The sequence below is a fragment of the Phyllobates terribilis genome, unplaced genomic scaffold, assembly GCF_046119375.1.
Source record: "Phyllobates terribilis strain yellow unplaced genomic scaffold, ASM4611937v1 Scaffold_1__5_contigs__length_1240528914, whole genome shotgun sequence".
Classification (NCBI taxonomy): domain Eukaryota; kingdom Metazoa; phylum Chordata; class Amphibia; order Anura; family Dendrobatidae; genus Phyllobates; species Phyllobates terribilis.
Genome location: NW_027362761.1, coordinates 883,450,659 through 883,474,595, shown reverse-complemented (window position 1 = coordinate 883,474,595; position 23,937 = coordinate 883,450,659). Strand labels below are relative to the sequence as shown.

The 23,937-nt window shown below is 42.1% G+C and overlaps 1 protein-coding gene across 3 annotated transcripts in view; it reads left to right on the top strand.

Moving 5' to 3' along the window:
• Positions 1–23,937, top strand: part of LOC141154236 (bifunctional heparan sulfate N-deacetylase/N-sulfotransferase 3-like) — an 875,193-nt gene that overhangs the window by 602,642 nt on the left and 248,614 nt on the right. For all 3 annotated transcript variants that reach the window (XM_073639857.1, XM_073639847.1, XM_073639839.1), the window contains exon 7: positions 11,876–12,058. In XM_073639857.1, the coding sequence (XP_073495958.1) occupies positions 11,876–12,058 (183 nt within the window). The remainder of the gene's footprint in view (positions 1–11,875; positions 12,059–23,937) is intronic.

Here is a 23,937-nt window from a genome sequence, read left to right as displayed (position 1 = left end):
ATAATGAGCACCATCTAGCTCAGATATAGGAAAATCTGTATTCACTTAAGACAGATTTTAGCCGTGAATGATCAGTGATCAGTTAAGAAGGAGAAAGAAGCAGATATCGCTAAGACATACAGTATTACAAAGGTTATTTTCACATGTTCTGTTGACTGATGAAAAAAAATAAAATAAAACAACAGTTACTCTTTGAGTGGACAATTAATTATAAGCTATAGGAAGTTTTACAAGCTTTGGCCACAACATAAAAGTAATCAACAACTATCAGTGTATTTAATGGAAAACATAATAGGTAAATGACGGGATCCTATTGTGGCAAAGACAGGCGTCCGAAATATCTGTGAACTCTGATGGTGTGAGAAGCCAGCTCTCCAGCCATTTTTACACACACACATGTAATTAGTGTAAGGCTATGTGCCCACGATGCAGAAATGCTCCGGATTTTTCCTGAGCGTTTCTGCATCTCCCTGGCAGAAAAAACTCATGCGGATTGTACATGCGTATTATACATGCGGATTGTACATGCGGATTGTACATGCGGATTGTACATGCGTTTTTCCTGCCAGGGACAAGCGGAAGTGAAGCGTTCTTCACATGCATTTCCGCATGCGGGTTGTCAAGCGCTTTCCAAGCGATTTTAGCATCACTTGGAAAGTGCTTGTCAACTTGGTCACACTATATAAATCCATGCAAACAGCATGGATTTATATAGTGTGACCGAGAGAATGTCAAAAAATAAAACAATAAATATATACTTACCCTCCGATGGCCCGCGCTGTCTTGTTTCACCGTCCCGGCTGCCAGCAGCTGGGGATTGAAGGACCTGCCGACATCAGCGTCGCTTGACCCGTCACATGACTCTGACGTCAGCGCAGGTCCTTCATTCCATCGCGAAGTGCCGGGAAGCAAAGAGGAGCGCAGCCCGGGCCGCCGGAAGGTAAGTATATATTTATTTTTTATTTTATTCTTTTTTACAGCTTTTTTAATGGTACCTGGGTGTGAATGAGACTCTCCTCTCCTCTACACCCGGGTACCATCCGCACATTAGAACGCGCCAATTACGCAAGTACAGATGCAGTCTTGCGGAATTGGCGCGTTCTAATGCAAGTCAATGGCGGTGAAAACGCAGCACTTCCGAAAAATAATTGGTAGTGCTGCGTTTTTTTCCGCAATGATAATCCGCAGCGGAAATTTCCGCAACATGTGCACAGCACATGCGGATTTTCATTGGGGGACATGGCAGGCTTTCTACCATGCGTTTTTTAAGCGTTTCTGCAGCGTTTTTGCCGCTACAGAAACGCTTAAAAAACGCATCGTGGGCACACGCTCCATACAGGATACTTGCCCCCATAAAATGCTCCATACAGAATACTGGCCCCCATATAACGCTCCATACAGAATACTGGCCCCCATATAATGCTCCATAGAGGATACTTGCCCCCATATAATGCTCCATACAGAATACTGGCCCCCATATAACGCTCCATACAGAATACTGGCTCCCATAAAACGCTCCATGCAGGATACTGGCCCCCATATAACGCTCACTCCCGCTGCATATAGCACTATACGTGCACTAAAACTTCTCTCAGCATGGACCTTGGCATCTACGGCATCTCAGGCTTACAGGAGAGTACCTCTGGTCTCTTTCCACCGCTGGCAATTAAGGATCATTCATAGACATCCCTCGTCTGATCCCTAACTGACGTCATCTGGAAGTTGGAAACTTCTTGAACCGTGCAGGACACTATGTCCCATGAGGCTGCACAGATTTTGCTGTTGTCCCGACAATGACCACAGCAAAGGCACTGGCTGGCCTCCTTAATCTCCAGCTCCACTTGATGCCAGGGGAGCATGGTTACTTCTCCTGGGCTTAGTAGTTCTCCTGCAGGGGCTTCTACACACCACATCATTTAATATGTTCATTTGTTTTGGTAGAAATTGTCCATTTTGATCTACTTTAGACTAATGTGTGTGGCTACCTTATATGTTCTTCCTAATGAGCCGGAACTATTTCATATTTCTTTGTAAGGTTTTTCTCCTTCATGATCTTTCTTTCTCCTTTCCATTTTCCTTCATGCAAGCCTGTCTTACTGATTAAGAAGAATACAGTTAAAATGATAGAATAGAACTAAACTTCTTTCCAAGACCAGAATTTCTATAACAAGTTGGACTAGAGAGGATCAATCTATAGTGCTGGAGGAAAGACCGGCACTACTGCTGCTGAAGTGTACGTGCTAGAGGAAAGGACCGCAGTCCTGACTTAATGTAAGCAAAAAAACATCAGAACTGAAATTTTGATGGAGAATGAAGATCTTGATGCAATAAGTAAATATTTAATTTTGAACAGGCAAAAAAAGTCCAAAGTTTTGACCAATAAAAGCTGCACACAGCTGCATCTACCTCATATCCAGCTCCTCTACAATGCAAATGTCCTTGATAAAGACCATTGAAACGTTGGACCTTTTATTGATGGATCAAGATATTCACTTATTGCATCAAGATCTTCATTCTCCAATATCATTTCGGTGCTGAGGTTTTATGCTTACAATTAATGTATGGTGGCTATGAATGTTTCTTACATAGAAATTAGATAGAGTTGGAATAATAATACGGGCAGAATTCCACTGCAACAAAGAGGCTTGTTATAGAGAATAAACTTATAGGTCCTACTGAATTTGTTCACTATTATAAAGATCTGGCTTACAAAACACTAGATAATAAAATCATTAGGCTGTAGATAAGGGTTACAACTGCTCACTACAGGATGACATTGTTTCATGTCTCAGCATGAAAGTGAATTTGTCCATTTCTCCTATGTTGGGTAGATGCTGACTCTGGCTTTTATTGCACAACCTAGTTACCCAGCAAGTACATATTTCTTGCCATTCTCTCTATGGTTTGTAAACAATGACAGATCAATAATATCTGCTGCACATGGTTACAGTTCAGGTGATAAAGATTTGCTCCTAAATCTTATTTTCTTCTCTGTAGGGAGCTCTTATAAGTCTATCAAGTTGAAAAAAGCCGGAATATTATTTCTTCTGTCCTGTGCTTTTAAAGTACTGCACTGCTGACCTCTCCAAAGTTATAGTCTTGATAAGCACTGGCAGTCTCTCACTTATTTCAATTGGGAAAGAGACTGAATTCCTTGCAGAATCCAGATTCACAAATATATGTGTCAGTTCAAAGTTTAAAATTAAGTTCTCAAGTTTTTAAATTGCTTTAAATAGTTAAACAGCATGAAATTAAGCAAGGGTTGCAATTGGCTTGCTTTTTCTATCTGCTTTCATTTCCCTTTAATAGTAGTTGAAGAACAGAAGACTAGAAAGGAATGGCATTTTATATATTTTACAATGTGAGTAGTATTGTTTGAACTCCAAAAAATAAAATAATGAAAAATATCCAATCGCATGAAGTAAAAAATGCACATATTCACTGTTTGTAAAAATCTGCCATTAGAGTCCTATAGACAGGTTTAGGCCACGGCCCCACTATCAGTATTTGGTCAGTATTTGGTCAGTATTTTTTCTCAAGAGTGCGAGCCAAAACCAGGTGAAGAACAGTCAGAGGTATAATAGAAACAAGTGCACAAATCCTGCATTCATCACCCACTCCTGGTTTTGGCTCCCATACTGACCGAATAGTGGGGCCGTGGCCTTAGTGTTTATGTTGGACGCGGAAGCCTTCCCAGTGCGCACTATAAAGCAGGGAAAAAATGTGACCAGCTCTTTAATTTTATATCTATGCTCGTAATTTGAAGTTTTGCATCAGAATAGCAGAGCTCTGACTTTTAAACAGGTACAAGTGATTCTCACTAAATTAGAATATCATTCAAAGGTTAATTTATTTCAGTTCTTCAATACAAAAAGTGAAACTCATATATTACATAGAGTCATTACAAACAGACTGATCTATTGCAAGTGTTTATTTCTGTTAATTTTGATGATTATGGCTTACAGCCAATGAAAACACAAAAGTCATTATCTCAGTAAATTAGAATAATTAACAAAAAACACCTGCAAAGGCTTCCGATACATTTAAAAAGGTTCCTTAGTCTGTTTCAGTAGGCTCCACAATCATGGGGAAGACTGCTGACTTGACAGATGTCCAGAAGGCAGTCATTGACACATTCCACAAGGAGGGTAAGCCACAAAAAGTCATTGCTAAAGAAGCTGGCTGTTCACAGAGTGCTGTATCCAAGCATATTAATGGAAAGTTGAGTGGAAGGAAAAGGTGTGGTAGAAAAAGGTGCACAAGCAACCGGGATAACTGCAGCCTTGAAAGGATTGTTAAGAAAAGGTCATTCAAAAATTTGGGCGAGATTCACAAGGAGTGGACTGCTGCTGGAGTCATTGCTTCAAGAGCCACCACACACACACACACGTATCCAGGACATAGGCTACAAGTGTCGCATTCCTTGTGTCAAGCCACTCATGACCAATAGACAACACCAGAAGCGTTTTAGATGGGCCAAGGAGAAAAAGACCTGGACTGTTGCTCAGTGGTCCAAGGTGTTGTTTTCAGATGAAAGTATATTTTGCATTTCATTTGGAATTCTAGGTCCCAGAGTCTGATGGAAATGTGGAGAGGCCACAGTCCAAGCTGCTTGAGGTCTAGTGTGAAGTTTCCACAATCAGTGATGGTTTGAGGAGCCATGTCATCTGCTGGTGTAGGTCCACTGTGTTTTATCAAGACAAAAGTCAGCGCAGCCGTTTACCATGAAATTTCAGTGCACTTCATGCTTCCCTCTGCCAACAAGCACTTTTTGGAGATGGAAATTTCATTCTCCAGCAGGACTTGGCACCTGTCCACACTGCCAAAAGTACCGATATCTGGTTTAAAAACAACAGTATCACTGTGCTTGATTGGCCAGCAAACTCGCCTGATCTTAACCCCATAGAGAATCTATGGGGTATTGTCAAGAGGAAGATGAGAGACACTAGACCCAACAATGCAGACAAGCTGAAGGCTGCTATCAAAGCAATCTGGGCTTCCATAACACCTCAGCAGTGCCACAGGCTGATCGCCTCCATGCCACGCCGCATTGATGCAGTAATTGATGCAAAAGGAGCCCCGACCAAGTATTAAATGCATTTACTGAACATACATTGCAGTAGGCCAACATTTCGGATTTTAAAAACATTTTTCAAGCTGTTGTTATAAAGTATTCTAATTTCCTGAGATAATGACTTTTGTGTTTTCATTGGCTGTAAGCCATAATCATCAACATTAACAGAAATAAACACTTGAAATAGATCGCTCTGTTTGTAATGACTCTATATAATATATGAGTTTCACTTTTTGTATTGAAGAACTGAAATAAATTCACTTTTTGATGATATTCTAATTTAGCGAGAAGCACCTGTACAGAGGTGGGCCATTTATATGGATTCACCTAAATAAAATGGGAATGGTTGGTGATATCAACTTCCTGTTTGTGGCAATTAGTATATGGGAGGGGGGAAACTTTTCCAGATGGGTGGTGACAATGGCGGCCATTTTGAAGTTGGCCATTTTGGATCCAACTTTATTTTTTTCAATGGGAAGAGGGTCATGTGACACATCAAACTTTTTGAGAATTTCATAAGAAAAACAACGGTGTGCTTGGTTTTAACATAACTTTATTCTTTCATGAGTTATTTACAAGTTTATGACCACTTATAAAATGTGTTCAAAGTGCTGCCCATTGTGTTGGATTGTCAATGCAACCCTCTTCTCCCACTCTTGACACACTGATAGCAACACCGCAGAAGAAATCCTAGCACAGGCTTCCAGTATCCGTTGTTTCAGATGCTGCACATCTCGTATCTTCACAGAAATTAGCAAATGATTTACCATTGTTTAAGAGACAGATTAGGTACATAGATGTTTCCTAATATATTTCTAATAAATTGTTATTAGTAGAATAACTACTTTTATATTCAGGTGCAATTAAAGGACAAAATTCCCAAAGAACAATACCCAAAATCCTAATGTGGTCTTATAATATTATTATATAATATATTATAATATATTAGTATATTTATTAATTTGAGCCAATATAAACCATTTTAAAATCTACACCATTTTGCAGCTATCCCCTCAAGGCTATATTTACCCTTCAGTTGCCATTAGAACCACATTGTAGTTCCAGGGGCCCTTGGTTGACCTTTCAAAAGGCAATCTGTTTCTCAGCTGGCTTCCTGCTCGAATTACTGTGCTGTGTCTAGAACAAAGCTTCTACTGTGAGAGATGATGTTACCAAAAAGAGAATAACCTTCTTCATTACAGTGCAGAGTTCATACCAGGAGGCAGCAATGTGCCTGTGTGTGGGTAACTAAGAGGAGTGCTGTATTGCAGAATGGGGTTGTATATACCAGGGACAGAAAGGATAGATATACTTCAGGATGGGCTGTAGTTAGAGGGAACAGAAAGGAGAAATACACTGCAGGGTGAGCTTTATATAAAGGGTACAGAAAAGAGCAATATACTGCAGGATGGACTGAATATAGAGGAGACAAAAAATCAATATATTGCAGCATGGGCTTTATACAGGGAGCTGTGAGGAGAGGTATACTTCAAAAAGGGGCTGCATACATGGGCTGAGATTAGCTAAGCTGTGTTTGTTACCTGCTACTGAGAGATCTGTGACTTGAAAGTGAAAATGCAACTCTAGTGCTGATCTTCTGCTACATGCATCAAAAGAGCAGCATTTGCAGATTCATATTGGTGATGTATTTGCAGAAGGCAAAAAAACAGCTCTTCACTGCCATGGGGGAAAAGTGCAGGACAGTTGAGCTCTAGTAGAAGCAGCTAAAAATGTAATACCACACTACAGCTATACTGATGTAGATGCAGAAGGTAAAATTGGCCAGACAGGGTACTGTGCAAGAGCAGGGAGTGCACAGAAGCATAAAGTGAGTTCCACACCTAGGTTAGCTGGATGATAATTCAGAGAGGTGGGGCTAGTCAGGAGCACACAGGACTTGGAAGGGATCTGCCAGGAATTGTCGCCTTAGCAGATAAGAATAGGATTAAATAGATTAAAAAATTCAGAAGGATACAAGAAAAGGAAACATCTTGGGCTTAGTCTGTAAATTAAGAGTAAGTATGCATTTACTGTGCTGTACGAAAAATAATTTGATCATAGGAAATGAATAATCCTTTTAAGGCTATGTGCCCACGATGCAGAAATGCTCCGGATTTTTCCTGAGCGTTTCTGCATCTCCCTGGCAGAAAAAAACGCATGAGGATCATACATTAATTTTTCCTGCCAGGGACATGCGGATGTGAAGCGTTCTTCATATGCATTTCTGCATGCGGGTTGTCAAGCGCTTTCCAAGCGATTTTAGCATCACTTGGAAAGTGCTTGACAACTTGGTCACACTATATAAATCCATGCAACCGGCATGGATTTATATAGTGTGACAGTAAAGAATGGTAAAAAATAAAAAAATAAATCTATACTTACCTTCTGATGGCCCCGGCAGTCTTTATCCGATGCGTCTCGGCTTGCTGGCAGCTCGCGGTAGCTTAAAGGAGCTGCCAACGTCACATGACTAAATGACGTCACGGCCGGTACTTTTCAGAGCATCGCTAGTTGCCGGCAAGCCAGGACGCATCGCTATGGAGACAGGGGGCCATCAGAAGGTAAGTATAATATTTATTTTTTATTTTATTCTTTTTTTTACAGGTTCTATGGTACCCGGGTCCGGAGGAGAGTCTCCTCTTCTCCAAACCCGGGTACCATCCGCACATTGAAGCGCATGGATTCTGCATGTACAGATGTAGTGATGCAGATTCCATGCGTTCCAATGCAAGTCAATGGTGGCGAAAACGCCGCGTTTATGCAAGATAATTGGTAGTGCTGCGGAATTTTTTGCAATGATAATCCGCAGCGGAAATTTCTCTCAGCATGTGCACAGCACATTGGATTATCATTGGGGAACATGGCAGGCCTTCTACCAAGCGTTTTTTAAGCGTTTCTGCAGCTGAATTGCAGCTGCTGAAACGCTTAAAAAACGCATAGTGGGCACACAGCCTAATAATAGATTTTAAAAGCATGTAGTGTCAGAAATGAACAGTCACTACGACTCATGCATATAGTTGTAGTACAGTTAGATTTTGTGCAGGGCTCTTACAAAGCCATATACAGTATATAGCCATAGAGGGACATTAGCTGTCTCTTGTATACAGCAGGCAGAGTTTTTTTTTTTCTATTGGAATCCAATCGAAAACCAACAGTGGCATCCTCCAAGAATATTCTTATACACAGGACTCTAACAGAATCCATAGCAGTAACATCTCAGTCTACGGTTTTTTCCATTACTCCCTATAGAATTACAAACTGCATCTGCAAATGACACCAGCACAAGAACTGTGTCAGGGGCTTCTTGAAATGAGTTTTCATGGTCAAGCAGCAGTACACAAATGTAAGCTCACACGCCATTCACACGATGCGCAATGCCAAGCGTTTGCTGGAGCAGTGGACATCATATTGCCATTGTACTCTGATGTAGTGGAAATGTTCTGTGAAGAGACAAATCTGAGTTTGCTGAAAGCTCAGTGAATACTAGCTATAGGAATATTTAGCAACCATTGAAAAATTTGGTAGAGGAGTAATAATTTAGGGGATGGGGGTATTTTTTAATCCCTTCACCCCCAGGCGTTTTCCTTTTTGTTTTTGTTTTTTCTTCCCCTTCTTTTAAGAGCCATATTATTTTATTTTTATGTAAATATAATCATGTGAGGGCTTGTTGTTTGCGGGATGAGTTGTACCTTTGAATGACACCATTGATTTTACCATATACTGTACTTAACCCTCCGTCACATACAATAGGCCTGACAGGCACATCTGTTTTACTTTCATTTCTCCTTCCTCACCAGATTGTGAGGAAATCCCCTCCCTCCAGGTTAAGTAAATGTTTTTTTTTGCACCTGATTATGTGTAGTCTCTTTTATTACATCCCTATGAAGGTCACTGATCACTTTTAGAGCACTGAAATTGCAAACATTAGATATTATAGGTATTTTTCTAGCCTGCGCCTGACAGTCACATTGTATGTGAACTCGTTAGAACCGATATTGTATGTGACGGAGGGTTAAAAACAGGGGGAAAAAGTGTGGTGAAATTGCAAAGAAAGTGCAATTCCACAACTGTTTGTTTTTTTTTATTTACCATGTTCCCTATATGATAAAACTGACCTGCCATTATGATCCTCCAGGATATTACGAGTACGGAGATATCAATCATGTATAGTTGTTGTTTTTTTATTTAACTGATGGGAAAAAAATCTGAAATTTCAATGAAAAATTTTCTTTGGTTTTGTCGCCATTTTTCGAGATTCATAACGTTTTCATTGTTTGGGATATGGGGCTGGGTGGGGGCTCATATTTTGCACCCTGAGATGACGTTATTAATGATACAATTTTAGGGTAGATACAGTGTTTGGATTGCCTGTTATTGCATTTTATTACAATGTTGTGGAGGCTAAAAAAATGTAAGTTTGGGGTTTTGACTTTTTTTCTCGTTACGCCATTTACCGATCGAATTAATTCATTTTATATTTTGATAGATTCGACATTTCTGAGCGCAGCATTGCCAAATATGTGTATTTTTTAATTGTTCTATTTTCAATAGGGCAAAAGGGGGGTGATTTGAACTTTTGTGGGACTTTTTTTAATATTTTTGAAAACTTTTTTTTTACTTTATTTAATAGTCCCCTATGGAGTTTTGAAGCTGCGATCATCCGATTACCTGTACTATGTATAGCTAAAATCACGATCTCCTATGAGTGCTGGCCACGAGCCATTGTTCAAAAGATGATTGGAATGACAGGCACGGGGGTCATCAGCAGACCCATCAGCGCCCTGCGATCACGTGACAGGGGCGATGATGGGAAGGATGAATGACACGCTTCCGGCTGATGCATGTTAAATCCTGCTGTCAGGGATTAAAAACTGGTTTAACTGATTAATAAGACTCAGGTTGAGTCAAAACGTTACTGCATCTGTAATCGCATTCAAGACGTTCTGATATTATTCTACCACTTGTACCAACTATTCTAATAATTTTCACTTTTCTGAAAGACTTCTTAGTGTACAGTAAACATTCCTCACAAGTTTACTTGGGTAGTCCCCTCGTACATTGCCACCTCAAATGTCTCCAGCAGTGAGTACATTCGAAATGAACAAATATTAAGGCTGGGACTACACGACAACTTTGGCCCCAACACTTGTCATGTGACGAAAGTTCACTAGGTTTCACTGCTACATTGCAGTGCAATATAAGTGAATGGGGTCGCTTTCAAAGGTACTGCAACTGCGACAAGCAAGGCACAAAAAGTCCAACCACTGCGAATATTTTGCTCGTCTCACCTGCAGTACCCTACGGGTCACAATGCGACCCCATTCACTTGTATTTCACTGCGATGTAGCTGCGACACCTAGCCAACCTGGTCACGGCCAAAGTCCCTGTGTACCCCCATCGTAAAGAGTTACAAACTCCCATCAGAATGAGCTTACTGACTACAATTTTAGTTTCTTATTCTACAGCCATCAATGGACTGAGTAATACAAAGGCTATCAAGGGCAAGTGATGCAAATATTTTACTGAAACATGTTTGCAAATGGAATTTTTAGTTGATGGTACATTCATATCAGTTAGAAAAATGCCCCTGAAGGTGTCCATGTCTATTAAAGAATAGACTAGGGAATTGCATAAATTACAATTTCTTTATATAAAGCTTCTATCGAATTAGTCACTATGACAATGTCTATGGATATATGGTATCTATGTATTTTTATTTTGGTTATTTTACTCACTTAGATATATATATATAGCACCATCATATTCCACAGCACCGTACTTACATTATCATCACTGTCCCCATTGGGGCTCACAGTCTAGATTCCCTATCAGTGTGTCTTTAGAGGAAACCCACGCAAACACAGGGAGAACATACAAACTCCTTGCAGTTGGTGTCCTTGGTGGGATTTGAACCCAGGACCCCAGTGCTGCAAAGCTGCAGTGCTAACCACTGAGCCACCGTATATACATTCAAATCCAGTATATAGTATGCACATTGTATTCAGCAAACAGGGGTTGTCCCTTTTATCATATATATAGCTCGGGATGGGGATGGATGAAGCATGTTTCCCAAGTGTTTGTAGGAATAGCAGAGGAGGGGGCTGCTACTGGCCCCAGAGGCTGGACTTGCTGTTAATCTTTGCCCTATGTGAAATAAAGACTAATTTTGCCTCTGATTTTATGATTCTTTATTGTGTTGAGAGTTAAAATTTTCCACATCCAAGCAGATTATTATAATAAAACTATGTTCACAAAAAGATAAAAAAATCTTTCTTTTGTGCTGTTCCATTATAGACATAGTAACTCAGCGTAACATTTGGAGTTTTATTTTAACACAAACATGTTTTTCTTTTGTAGCAAACTGAATATGTATGTTTTATGTTGAATACTTTGCAGCTAAACATGAAAATAATACTTGGTTTCTTGACCTAAAAATATGCTAATGTAAGATGACATTTCTTAATTTGCCCTCATTCTTTTGACATACAATTTTCTTTGAGACAAGTACAGTGCGTAAGCAAAAAAGGTGTTCGTGCAATGTTTTACTTGAGGTGAAAAGATAAAAAGAGGATGTTAACGGGCACCGTAATAAACATTAAAATGGTTGTAATAGTCTAATATGTTTTACAATCATTACACTTATAGGTAATTTAAGCTGTTCTGAAGATATGTAGCACAATAAAAGATATGTAAAAACAGAATTGAATGGAGATTTTCAAAATGAAAAATGTACAGCATTACTGTCCCCTGGTGGCCGAACTGTTAACTGCAAGCTTTGGTCTTTCTAATTTTGTATTTCAGGTTAGCATCTTCATGACCCACTTGTCCAACTACGGCAATGACAGACTCGGTTTATATACTTTTGTTAATCTCGCCAAATTTGTGCAAACCTGGACTCATTTAAAGTTGCAAACTCTTCCTCCAGTTCAGCTGGCTCAAAAATACTTCCAGCTCTTCCCTGAGCAGAGGGATCCTGTCTGGCAGGTGCGTGTCCACATTAAATCAAGTATATTGTGTACTGTCTGAATGGAAATACATATAAGCCGAGATTTTCCTCCAATTATGGTCTGCTGTGTTTTTTCTGCAAGTAGCATTTTATACAGAATGTATTCCAATTTCTCTTAATACAGCTCACAAAACAATAAGATGGAGCCTCCATGGAATAGATAGGGACGACCAAAATGCTTCAATGCGAATTTTATTCAGGCTGCTACTAAACTAGTGGAATACAACCAAAATCTCAGTACATATAATATCGTAGCACCTTAGTTAAAGAACTGCAATAATAAATTATATATTTATAAATAAAAGAAAAAAAACTAAAATAAAAAAATGTATATATACCATATATGCATTATATATACACAGCATGTATGGTATATACACATACAGTACTGACCAAAAGAGAGGAGGTGAGTATAAAGTTTATTTTTTTTCTGTGCAGCGTGACGGGGATCAGGGAATGGCAAGCATACCTGTATGAGGGGGCCATACATACCGAGATGAAGGGTACCATACATACTGGGATGAGGAATGAGAGGGGCCATACATACAGGGATGAAGGGTACCATACATACCAGGAGCCTTGCTGCGGGCACAGTGTGCCGGTTATTAAGGAAAATTAATATTCACTGCTCCCCACGCCCATGGGCGTGGGGAGCAGTGAATATTCATTTTGTTTAGTAGCGGGCACAGTGTAGGCTGTCGCAGGCGGCTGCTGCCTCCTGTGCCCCCTACTCCTCCACTGTCGCTTCTCCCACATCTCCCACCACCCACAGCCACAGTATTTATGTATATCGGACTATAAGATGTACACCCCACTTTCCTCCAAAATTTTGGAGAAAAAAAGTGCGTCTTATAGTCCAAAAATACGGTATATTTTCATTATCAATGGTCATTCAACATGCAGCGATGACATCGGAAGTCAATAGGAGACAAGCTAAGGGCAAATCATCAAGGATAGTTACTAGACAAGGTCTTCAAATACAAGAATATTTCACTGGCGATGAAGACACAGCTTGTACAGTTTGGCCTTTTCTGTAGTAACATACGGATGCAAAACCTGGATGATAAAGAAACAAGTCAGAAGAAGAATCAAAGCCGTTTAAAATTTGGTGCTGGAGAAAGATGTTATTAATACCATGGATGGCAGAAGAACAAACAAATCAATTTTGGAACAAATCAATCCATACGTGTCACTCGAATTAAGGATCACCAAGCTATGACTTGCCTACTTTGGACAATCATGCGAAGACAGCAATCACTGGAGAAGGACATCATGGTCATAAGACTAGAAGGATCAAGGTGAAGAGGAAGACCAGCAACCCGATGAACTGGAGGCAGCACACAGAGGAGATATGGCAAAAAACAGTGGTTTATTAGCTCATAATGGCGACGTTTCAGTTCTGAAGTGTGAACCATCTTTCTTTGCCTGGATGGTTTGGTTGTTGACAGGTAGGCTTTGAACCCACATTCTTTCTGGTGCTGCTCCTGCTTTTTTCTTTTTGAATAGATATTAGATAGATGGAGAGATATTAGATAGATAGAGAATGAATAGATAGATAGATCGATAGATAGATAGATAGAGAGAGAGAGATATTAGATAAATAGATAGAGAATGAATAGATAGATAAATAAATAGTTTTGGCAACACATTTTTTGCTCTTATTCATATTGAGTATAAAAAGTTATTATTTTTTTATTATACATTCTTTTTACAGACTATTTTATTAAACCCTTTGTTGTCTTTGTTAACAAGATAAAATGCTGAAATTATGCTAATTTCCCCTAAAATGTATTGGAACTCTTCCAAGCTTCACTACATGGGTTTTCTTTTACCATTCAATGTATTGGCAAAAAAAGGATAAGTAATATACTATAATACAGCATAGGCCAGTACGTATGTAAATCCAGCATAGATACAGCAATATTAAAATATAACCTTTATTAAATAAATATATAAAAAAATATCCAAAGTGCTATGTGCATACAAGTGTATAAATTATACCCAATAGATTAAGCATGGTATATACAGCCAAATACTATAAACTTGTCAACCAGCATCTCCCTACTAAAAATTCTCATATATAGGGTAAATATGAATGCTATAGGTATTCAAATAGATGCAAGGCTATATGAAATCAAAGCCTTATAAAGACCCAAATAACAGTAGTATAGAAAATCGCAGTTATTTACATGCATCACCAAATATACAAATGTGAGTCATATATAACTGCTAAAAAAAACACTGTATATGATAGCAAAAGACTTATAAGGAGCCTCTTGTCACCAGTAAGGCTTTAAATCCTTTATATGTATATAAGGAAAGATCTCACCCGGGGCCTTTTAATATTCCCCATGTATTCTGGGTGATGATCTGATCCACGGAACACCCGACGCGTTTCTCTCATTCATCAGGGGTATATAGTTCCTCAGTAAACATGTTTTAAGTCATAATTGATGCCACTGTGATTGCAGGTATTCAAGATGCTTTATATATGCACAGAAACCGGGCTTTGCTCAAAATTCCGGAGCACGCTGTGACTCACTTCCGGTCCCAGAAGGCCCCGCGAACCGGAAGTACGTCACGCGTCACCATAGCTACGGAATGCAAACAACAATGGTGCTGGACCGCATGCGCAACTTCCGGTAATGCGATCAAAAAACACAACATTGCAAATGCTGAACCGCATAGACCCCTCATTCGACGCGGTCCAGCAAACCATAATGGATGGGTATTAGGAGGTGCGAATAAGGGGAAATAGATATATCGCACCCCCCTATTCAGTACAATAAATCATACAGAGTTCCCATACTTATGGTAATAACGGGGCTTAATGTAACTTGACCACATCAAAGAGCCCCAGTGCCTAAATCAGTACGTGCAGCTTTCTCAGAGATAATAAAAAAAAACGGACCTCCAGAATATAGAAATAGGAAGGATTCAAAAAAAGCTAAACTACAAATAAATAAATCTGAGCAAAATAAGGAATTTTTAGAGGGAAAAATAATAACATCCATAAGTGGATGGGCCTAAATAATTATACCACCAGAAAAAATATCGATAAAAATGATGATAAAAAATTATGAAAAATGAAAGATGATGACCGTAAAGATAACACAGCAGACCTCCCAGAAAAAACAAGAAGAGTAAGAAAATGGGGTCCCTAACCAGATTCACTTATAACAAATCTACCATACTTTCCCTACCTACGTGGAGGTTGACACCCTACAAAACCTGCGCAAATGGCGCCCCCACTCAACGATGGCTTTCCCTAACTATTAAGCCCTGTTCTGTCCCTAACTAGGAAGGAATGGGGCAAAGGATAGAACTTCATTCAAACCGTTAGGAGTGGTGGTGCCAAGAGTAAAGATCCATCTAGTCTCTTTTTGAAGTATATGTAAATCCCAATTACCCCCTCTTATACCTGGTGGAACGTTCTCAATGCCCATGAATTTGACAACACTGGGATCACCTTGGTGTTTCACATTAATGTGATTGGCAATGGGGGTATCTCTCTTGTTTCTAATATCTCGTACATGTTCTAGGACCCTCTTCTTGAATTATCTTCGAGTCTTCCCCACGTATTCGAGGTTACAAATACAAGTTGCTTTATATATCACTCCCTTCGAGCGACAATTAATCAGTTGTCTGCTGAAAAAATCTTTCCTTTTGACATAACTTCTGAATTTGTACCCTTGAGTAATAGCCTTACATGCCTTGCAATTGTTACATCGGAAACATCCAGATACTCCTCGATCCAACCATGTGGGAGCTGTCTCAATCTGAAAATGACTGTGAACCAGGCGGTCCCTAAGGGACCTACCTGTGTGATAGGTAATTTGCGGTTGTGGAGCTAATAAATCCCAAATATCCTCATCCATAAGAAGAATCTCCCAGTGTTTCTGAAAGATTTGTTTGACCTGATGGGATCTATTACAATACCATGTTATGTACCTAGTCGTAGCCTCTTCCTGTTGCTTTGGTTTAGGTACCAACAGGTCACTCCTATTTTTAACTAGAGAATCTCTATAGGCACAATCAAGGACTTTTTTGGGGTAGCCTCTCACAAAAATCTGTTTCTCAATTCAAATGCCTGTTTTTTGTAGGTGTCTGTATCTGAGCAATTCCTTCTAAGTCTAAGGAATTGACCCTTCGGGATACCCCTCTTGAGGGGGACAGGATGATTACTTTCCCACCTCAAGAGGGAATTGGTGGCAGTAGGTTTTCTGTAGGTTTCAGTACTCAAATTTCCATTGGCTTCTTTTCGTATCAGTACATCCAAAAAATCAAATTCAGTTCTACTGACCTCAAACGTAAACGTCAGACCTACAGGATTGACATTAAGACCTGTAACAAACTCATGAAAACTCTCTGGTGTACCCTTCCAGATGACAAAAATATCGTCAATGTATCTTAACCACATGACAATCCTATCAGTTGACTCCAAATCGCTAAATACCACGTTTTCTTCCCACCAGCCCAGGAGCAGATTAGCATACGAGGGGGCACAAGGGCTCCCCATTGCTGTACCCCTGAGCTGGTGGAAGTACTCTCCGTTAAAGGTAAAGACATTATTAGTCAGGCAAAATTCTAAGAGTTTCAAAACAAACTCACTGTGAGCGCTATACTGTCTACCCCTAGATCTGAGATAATAACCAAGAGCTTCTAAACCACATTCATGGGGGATCGAGGAGTATAAGGCCTCAACATCCACACTGCACAAAATCATGTCTTGCTCAAGCACAACCCCCTCTAGTTTCAATAGGAGGTCCGCTGTGTCACGTACGTAGGAATTCAAGGCCACAACATACGGTCTCAAAATTTTGTCCAAATAGATACCCGCCTTATGGGTGAGACTACTAATACCAGCCACAATAGGTCTAGCTTTTAAAGGTACAAGGCCCTTGTGGACCTTGGGAAGACCATAAAAAGTAGCTGTCATAGGGTAAGCTGGAACCAAAAAATCCCTCTCATTTTTATCAATGACTTTGTTAACAAATCCTTCCTGAACCAAATCATTTAATTTCTTTTGCAGAGTCTTTCCTGGATTGTGAGTTAGTCTCCAGTAAGCACCACCCTGTCCAAGCAATTCCAAACATATAGTGCAGTAGTGATCTCTATCCAAAACAACTATATTTCCGCCTTTGTCAGATGGTTTTATCACAACACTTTTATCTTTTTCTTAATTCAATAGACAGCCCATCTCTTTCTTAGATAGATTATGTCTTTGTACCTTACCATCTTGCTCGAGATCCATCAAATCTTTAGACACCAAATTTAAGAATACATCAAGAGAGCAAACATCACTCGAAGGAGGTGGCATCCTCTGACTCTTGTTCTTTAAGCCTGTAAAAGGGCCCCTACCATTTATTTTAGGATTTATGTCACCCTAATGATATAATAGTCACACATCCTCCAAGAAATCATCAGCGATACCCAAGTCTCTACTGCTTTTCTTGTTTTCTTTTATGAAATGTTTTTTCCATTTCAAATTACGAATAAACAAGTGTAAATCTTTTATAGCTTCAAAGGCATCAAAGTCTGTGGTAGGCACAAAAGATAAACCTTTGCTGAGGACGCACATTTCTTCACCAGATAATTGTCTCTTTGATAGATTAATACTCTGTGACTCTATTTGGGGGTGTTGAATCTGCTTCTTAGCGGGTACTGTAGATCTAAAAAATCACTCCTTTGGGGTGATCTCTTCTTTAAACCCCTCCTTTGACCAAATCCTCTACCTCTGCCTCTGGTTTTATTTTTTCTTTCGGTATCGGATGTCTCAGTTTCTGAGGAGGAAGGGTCAATGTCAGGGGTCCTGTTATTTCTAATCACCGGAAACGTATATGCCTTACTATCCTTAAATTCCGCCAAATCCTTATTAAAAAATTTATGTTTTCGTTCTTTTAAATGGAACTGGAATCTCTCAATAGTGTTTTGTAGGCTCCACTCTTTTTGTGCAAATTCTGGTTCTCCAGAGAATTTTTTTGTTACCTCAATCTGCTCCTTCAAGGAATCATTAAGTGTTGATAAGGTTAATTTCTCCTCCTCCAGCAATATTTTCATGAATCTAATAGAGCTATCAGTGGCCTCTCTTTCCCACTTTGATACCAAGGTAGAGCTCTTATATCGATATCTCGGTGAAAGGGCAATTCGCAAATGTCTAGGGACAATACCTGCCTTAATATAATTTTCTAAAGATTGTACCTCCCACCACGATGCTATTTGATCTTTATAGGTTTTAGTAAGCTCTCTGCCGAATTGAAGGAGGGGGTATACTTTTTTGGGGTAAATAGCTTATCTGAAAACACCTCCTTAACCTCATTAATCCATTCGTCCGTATTAATACCAACAGTGAGAAAACCTGCCATACTGTGACAAAAATCTATAATACAGCATAGGCCAGTACGTATTTAAATCCAGCATAGATACAGCAATATTAAAATATAACCTTTATTAAATAAATATATTAAAAAATATCCAAAGTGCTATGTGCATACAAGTGTATAAATTATACCCAATAGATTAAGCATGGTACATACAGCCAAATACCATAAACTTGTGTACCAGCATCTCCCTACTAAAAATTCTCATATATAGGGTAAATATGAATGCTATAGGTATTCAAATAGATGCAAGGCTATATGAATTCAAAGCCTTATAAAGACCCAAATAACAGCAGTACAGAAAATCGCAGTTATTTGCATGCATCACCAAATATACAAATGTGAGTCATATATAACTGCTAAAAAACCACTGTATATGATAGCAAAAGACATATAAGGAGCCTCTTGTCACCAGTAAGGCTTTAAATCCTTTATATGTATATAAGGAAAGATATATAAAGCAAAGTGATATATAAAGCAACTTGTATTTGTAACCTCGAATACGTGGGGAAGACTCAAAGAGAATTCAAGAAGAGAGTCCTAGAACATGTATGAGATATTAGAAACAAGAGAGATACCCCCATTGCCAATCACATTAATGTGATACACCAAGGTGATCCCAGTGTTATCAAATTCATCGGCATTAAGAAAGTTCCACCAGGTATAAGAGGGGGTAATTGGGATTAACATATACTTCAAAAAGAGACTATATGGATCTTTACTCTTGGCACCACCACTCCTAACGGTTTGAATGAAGTTCTATCCTTTGCCCCGTTCCTTCCTAGTTAGGGACAGAGCAGGGCTTGATAGTTAGGGACAGCCACCGTTGAGTGGGGGCGCCATTTGCGCAGGTTTTGTAGGGTGCCAACCTCCACGTAGGTAGGGAAAGTATGGTAGATTTGTTATAAGTGAATCTGGTTAGGGACCCCATTTTCTTACTCTTCTTGTTTTTTCTTGGAGGTCCACTATGTTATCTTTACGGTCATCATCTTTCATTTTTCATAATTTTTTATCATCATTTTTATCGATATTTTTTCTGGTGGTATAATTATTTAGGCCCATCCACTTATGGATGTTATTATTTTTCCCTCTAAAAATTCCTTTTTTTGCTCAGATTTATTTATTTGTAGTTTAGCTTTTTTTGAATCCTTCCTATTTCTATATTCTGGAGCTTCGGTTTTTTGATTATCTCTGAGAAACCTGCACGTACTGACTTAGGCACTGGGGCTCTTTGATGTGGTCAAGTTACATTAAGCCCCGTTATTACCATAAGTATGGGAACTCTGTATGATTTATTGTACTGAACAGGGGGGGTGCGATATATCTATTTCCCCTTATTCGTACCTCCTAATACCCATCCATTATGGTTTGCTGGACTGCGTCGAATGAGGGGTCTATGCGGTTCAGCATTTGCAATGTTGTGTTTTTTGATCGCGTTACCGGAAGTTGCGCATGCGGTCCAGCACCATTGTTGTTTGCGTTCCGTAGCTATGGTGACGCATGACGTACGTCCGGTTCGCTGGGCCTTCTGGGACCGGAAGTGCGTCACAGCGTGCTCTGGAATTTTGAGCAAAGCGCGGTTTCTGTGCATATATAAAGCATCTTGAATACCTCCAATCACAGTGGCCTCAATTATGACTTAAAGCACGTTTACTGAGGAACTATATATCCCTGATGAATGAGAGAAGCGCGTCGGGTGTTCCGTGGATCATATCATCACCCAGAATACATGGGGAATATTAAAAGGCCCCGGGTGAGATCTTTCCTTATATACATATAAAGGATTTAAAGCCTTACTGGTGACAAGAGGCTCCTTATATGGCTTTTGCTATCATATACAGTGGTTTTTTAGCAGTTATATATGACTCACATTTGTATATTTGGTGATGCATGTAAATAACTGCAATTTTCTATACTACTGTTATTTGGGTCTTTATAAGGCTTTGATTTCATATAGCCTTGTGACTCGCCCCCTGGGCCGTGGGGCACGCGGATCCGGGCGATAGGGGAACGACGGGGGTAGTACTAGTGGCGGCCCGGTCCCGCGGCTCAGGGCAGTCAGGCCAATGGTAGTCTGCTACGTACTTGAGATAATGTCTGACTACGCCACCCGTGGATTGCGGTTATTAGGAACCGCCGCTGCATACAGACCGCTGGGGCTGATGAGGTGTGCAGCTAGGGTAGTGTGACTCCCCACGGGAAGAGTGCGGCCCCAGGGCAGTGTAGTGGATGGTGGGAGTGATGGTGGTGAGAGTCCCAGTACCGGTAGTGCCGGAGGAGCAAAGGAGCACACGGACAACAAGTTACAGTCCAGGGTCTTTACTCACAGTTCGTTTGTTTCGGGTCACTTCCGTCGGCAGTGACCGCCCGAGCCGTGCTGCGTCCACCAGGCGAGGGGCTCGGTCAACTCCCAGGCAGTTCAGGAGCATGGCACAGGACCCCCTTTAATCCTTTCTCTGGCCTGCCTCACCAGTGACCCACTTTTGTCCGGCTGCCGCGGACTTGTGCGGTTAAACGTGGGCCCCGTCCTCCGCTGTCCTATATGGTGCCTTCCTAGCAGGTTTGATGAGGTGTCGCACCAATAGATGATCACGACGACCGGTCTTTGGCTGAGGGTTGTTTCTCCTCCACCAACTTGGGATCCGGTACCCTTAATCTGCCTGACCCTGCACCCTGGATTCTCGTGGGTTCTTAGGGTCCCTTCCACCTTCTTGTTTCTGAGCCCTTCTGTTTCTCTGTCTCTTCTTCTCTTTCTTTCTTGGTCTGTTCCTTTCTGTTCCTTTCTCTTGGAGCTGAGATGAGCTAGAATCTCAGCTCCCCTTCACCTCCTCCTCGGCCTCTCACTAGGCCCTCCTGGAGTAGAGCTCCTACAGAGCCTCTACTCCCTGTCTTCTCCTCTGGCTGAACGAACCTAGATCTAAGATGGTGCCCACCTTTTATACCTCCTTCTGACCATGAGCCCAGGTGACCAGCAACCAATGGGCTCCTACCTACGCTCAGGAACCGCCCCCTATCTGCCCCTACAGCACTGGGTGTTCCACCCCTCCCTCCCCACTCCAGCAGGGACATGGTCGGTCGTGCCTGCACTTATGTCTAGTGGGAGCACCATTGAGTTGTCCCTCGGAAATGGGGTGTGTGTGCTGTATGCAGCTAACTGAGCCCTGGTCCATACTCCATCCTTACCCGGGAGTGGAATATCACACCTCTGTACTGAGGTGCAATACCCCTGTAGCGGCCGAACCCTCGGGGCGCTACATTCCCCCCTGGTAAAGCACAGCACGTCCTCGGGCTGGAAAAGAGCAAAAACAGTTGATTACAGGACATGCAAAACTTTTTCAATAACTTTTTACATATAGAATCAGACATTACGGTTCAACTCCCTTTATGGGACACACTTTTCTTTTCACTAGGCATTATAGAAAACTTTTTCAATACTTCCGGAACTCTTTTGACATTTCACACTATAGAAAACATTCACATCAATATCTAGCAGCATATAAAAACTTTTCATATAAAAACATTTTTTTATTAAAGCATATTCTTGGGTTCTTGGCTGCGGTGCAACTTGCAACCAGGTGCTCTTCCTTTTTAAAGGTGCAACAGTCCATTTTAACTTTGAGGTAGGTGTTGCGGTTCTTGTATAAAACCAGTAGGGGGCGCTTTAAGAAGCGCAACTATGTACATGGAGTTGGCCGTTTCCAGTCCGCGGCCGGTGGGGATAGGGGAATGGCTGCTCACAGTCCTCAGCCTGTTAGGGGAAGAGGGACGGCTGCTCTCAGTCCTCAGCCAGATTACTTAGGGGATAGGGGCACACAGGTAACAGTTCGATACTTGTCCCAACGGGGACCACACTTTCAAGACGGGAACAGTCCCAAAAACGATTCGGATGTCCTGACGGGTAACTATGTACACAGGTACTTTGCTACTTACTAGTAGCGGTGTCCTCCATAGGCTCCTTCTTCCTCCTCATATGGCTCTTCAGACCCGTCCGGGTCCTCTTGGCTCTCCTCATAGCCGCGGTATTGTAGTTCCTCCTCGGTGAGCCGGTGGACATGTAGGGCATATGGTCCTTTTGCACCTACGTGGCGGGTGAAGGTGACCACATCACCAGGGTACAGGTCACGGCCACGATGCCCCTCAGGTAGATGACTTTCGACGTCCCTGCGGGTCACAAAGACGTCGCCTGCTGTTTCTGGGCCCCTGATGAAGCCCCAGCCGTTCTCCATGTGGAACTTGACTATGGTCCCGGTGATTCGGGGACCACGGGCAGCTTTGGGGTCTTGGCGGGCCTTACGTTTTTGTTCAGCACTCTGGGCTTGGAGCTGTTCCTCCCTGACGCGTCTCTCTCGTCGCTCCCGCTCAAAGGTCGCCAGTTGCTGATGACAGGCCTCCAGACGACGGACCGCGTCTGCCCGAGTCTCTTGGGAGAACCCCATCAAGTTCTCGCCGGTGGGGTCCCACGCAAATTGGATGTCCTCCAGTGGGGGTAGGGGGACCTCCTCGGGTTCTGGAGCCGGTATCAGAGGCTCGCGCGGGGGCTGGGCCTTCCATGGCTGATTGCTGATGACTTCGGCCGGCCACTCCAGGGGCAGTCCATCCGGACCGATATGATGGGCAATCAAGTCCACACCCAGTCGTGGTATGGTAGAGGGACTTGATCTGGGGGCAGCGCCCGTGGGCACTCGGCCTTGCGACCAGGCCTGGGGTCTCTCGGTCGCGCTAGGTGGTAGTCCCGTCCGGGACAGGGGAGCAGGCTCATCGATGGCGCCCGGGTCATCCAGGCCTTGCGACCAGGCCGATGACGCTTCTCGTTTTACGGCGCCCGGGGTCAGGGGGCGTGGTGACGGGCGGGGCGTGGCCGCGGCGCTCACCGCTTGAGGCCTAGCTGGAAGTAGTGGCGGCGCAGCAACAGGCGCGGTGAGTGGGGCTTCGGGTGCCGCGACTGGGGGCTGGGGCAGGCTTGCGGTTGCTGGGCTTGGGGTGGTGACGTCCCCTTCACTTGCCTCAGTCCTCGCGGCTCCCTCCGCGGCGTCGCCTCCGGTCCTCTATCCTCTGGCGCCGTCCTCCGAGGCAGGCAAACCGCGGGGTGCGGCTGAAGTCTGTCGCTGATGGGTCTCGGCCTGCCGGGCTAGTTCCTTTCTCCACTCTGTGAGTGCATCTTGCTGCGCCCGGACCATCCTCCGCTCCAGGTCCTCCAGTGCAGCTTGCGCACGCTCCGGATCTCTGGGGAGCTGCGCCAGGACTTCTGCTAGGCTGCAGAGCGGTACGGCCTGCAGCAGGCTTCGGGCCAGGAGACTGGTGCTGCTCAGGGCGTCCATTCCCGGGTGCGGTCTGTCTGGACTGATCCAGACCACCCCCTGCCCCGCAGTTTTCTTCTCTTCCCACCCCCATTGGGGGCGGCCCCGGGGCAACTTGGTGACAATCACTTTCAGGGGCAGCCCTCCCATGTTGATAGACATCTCCACTGCTGCATTCAT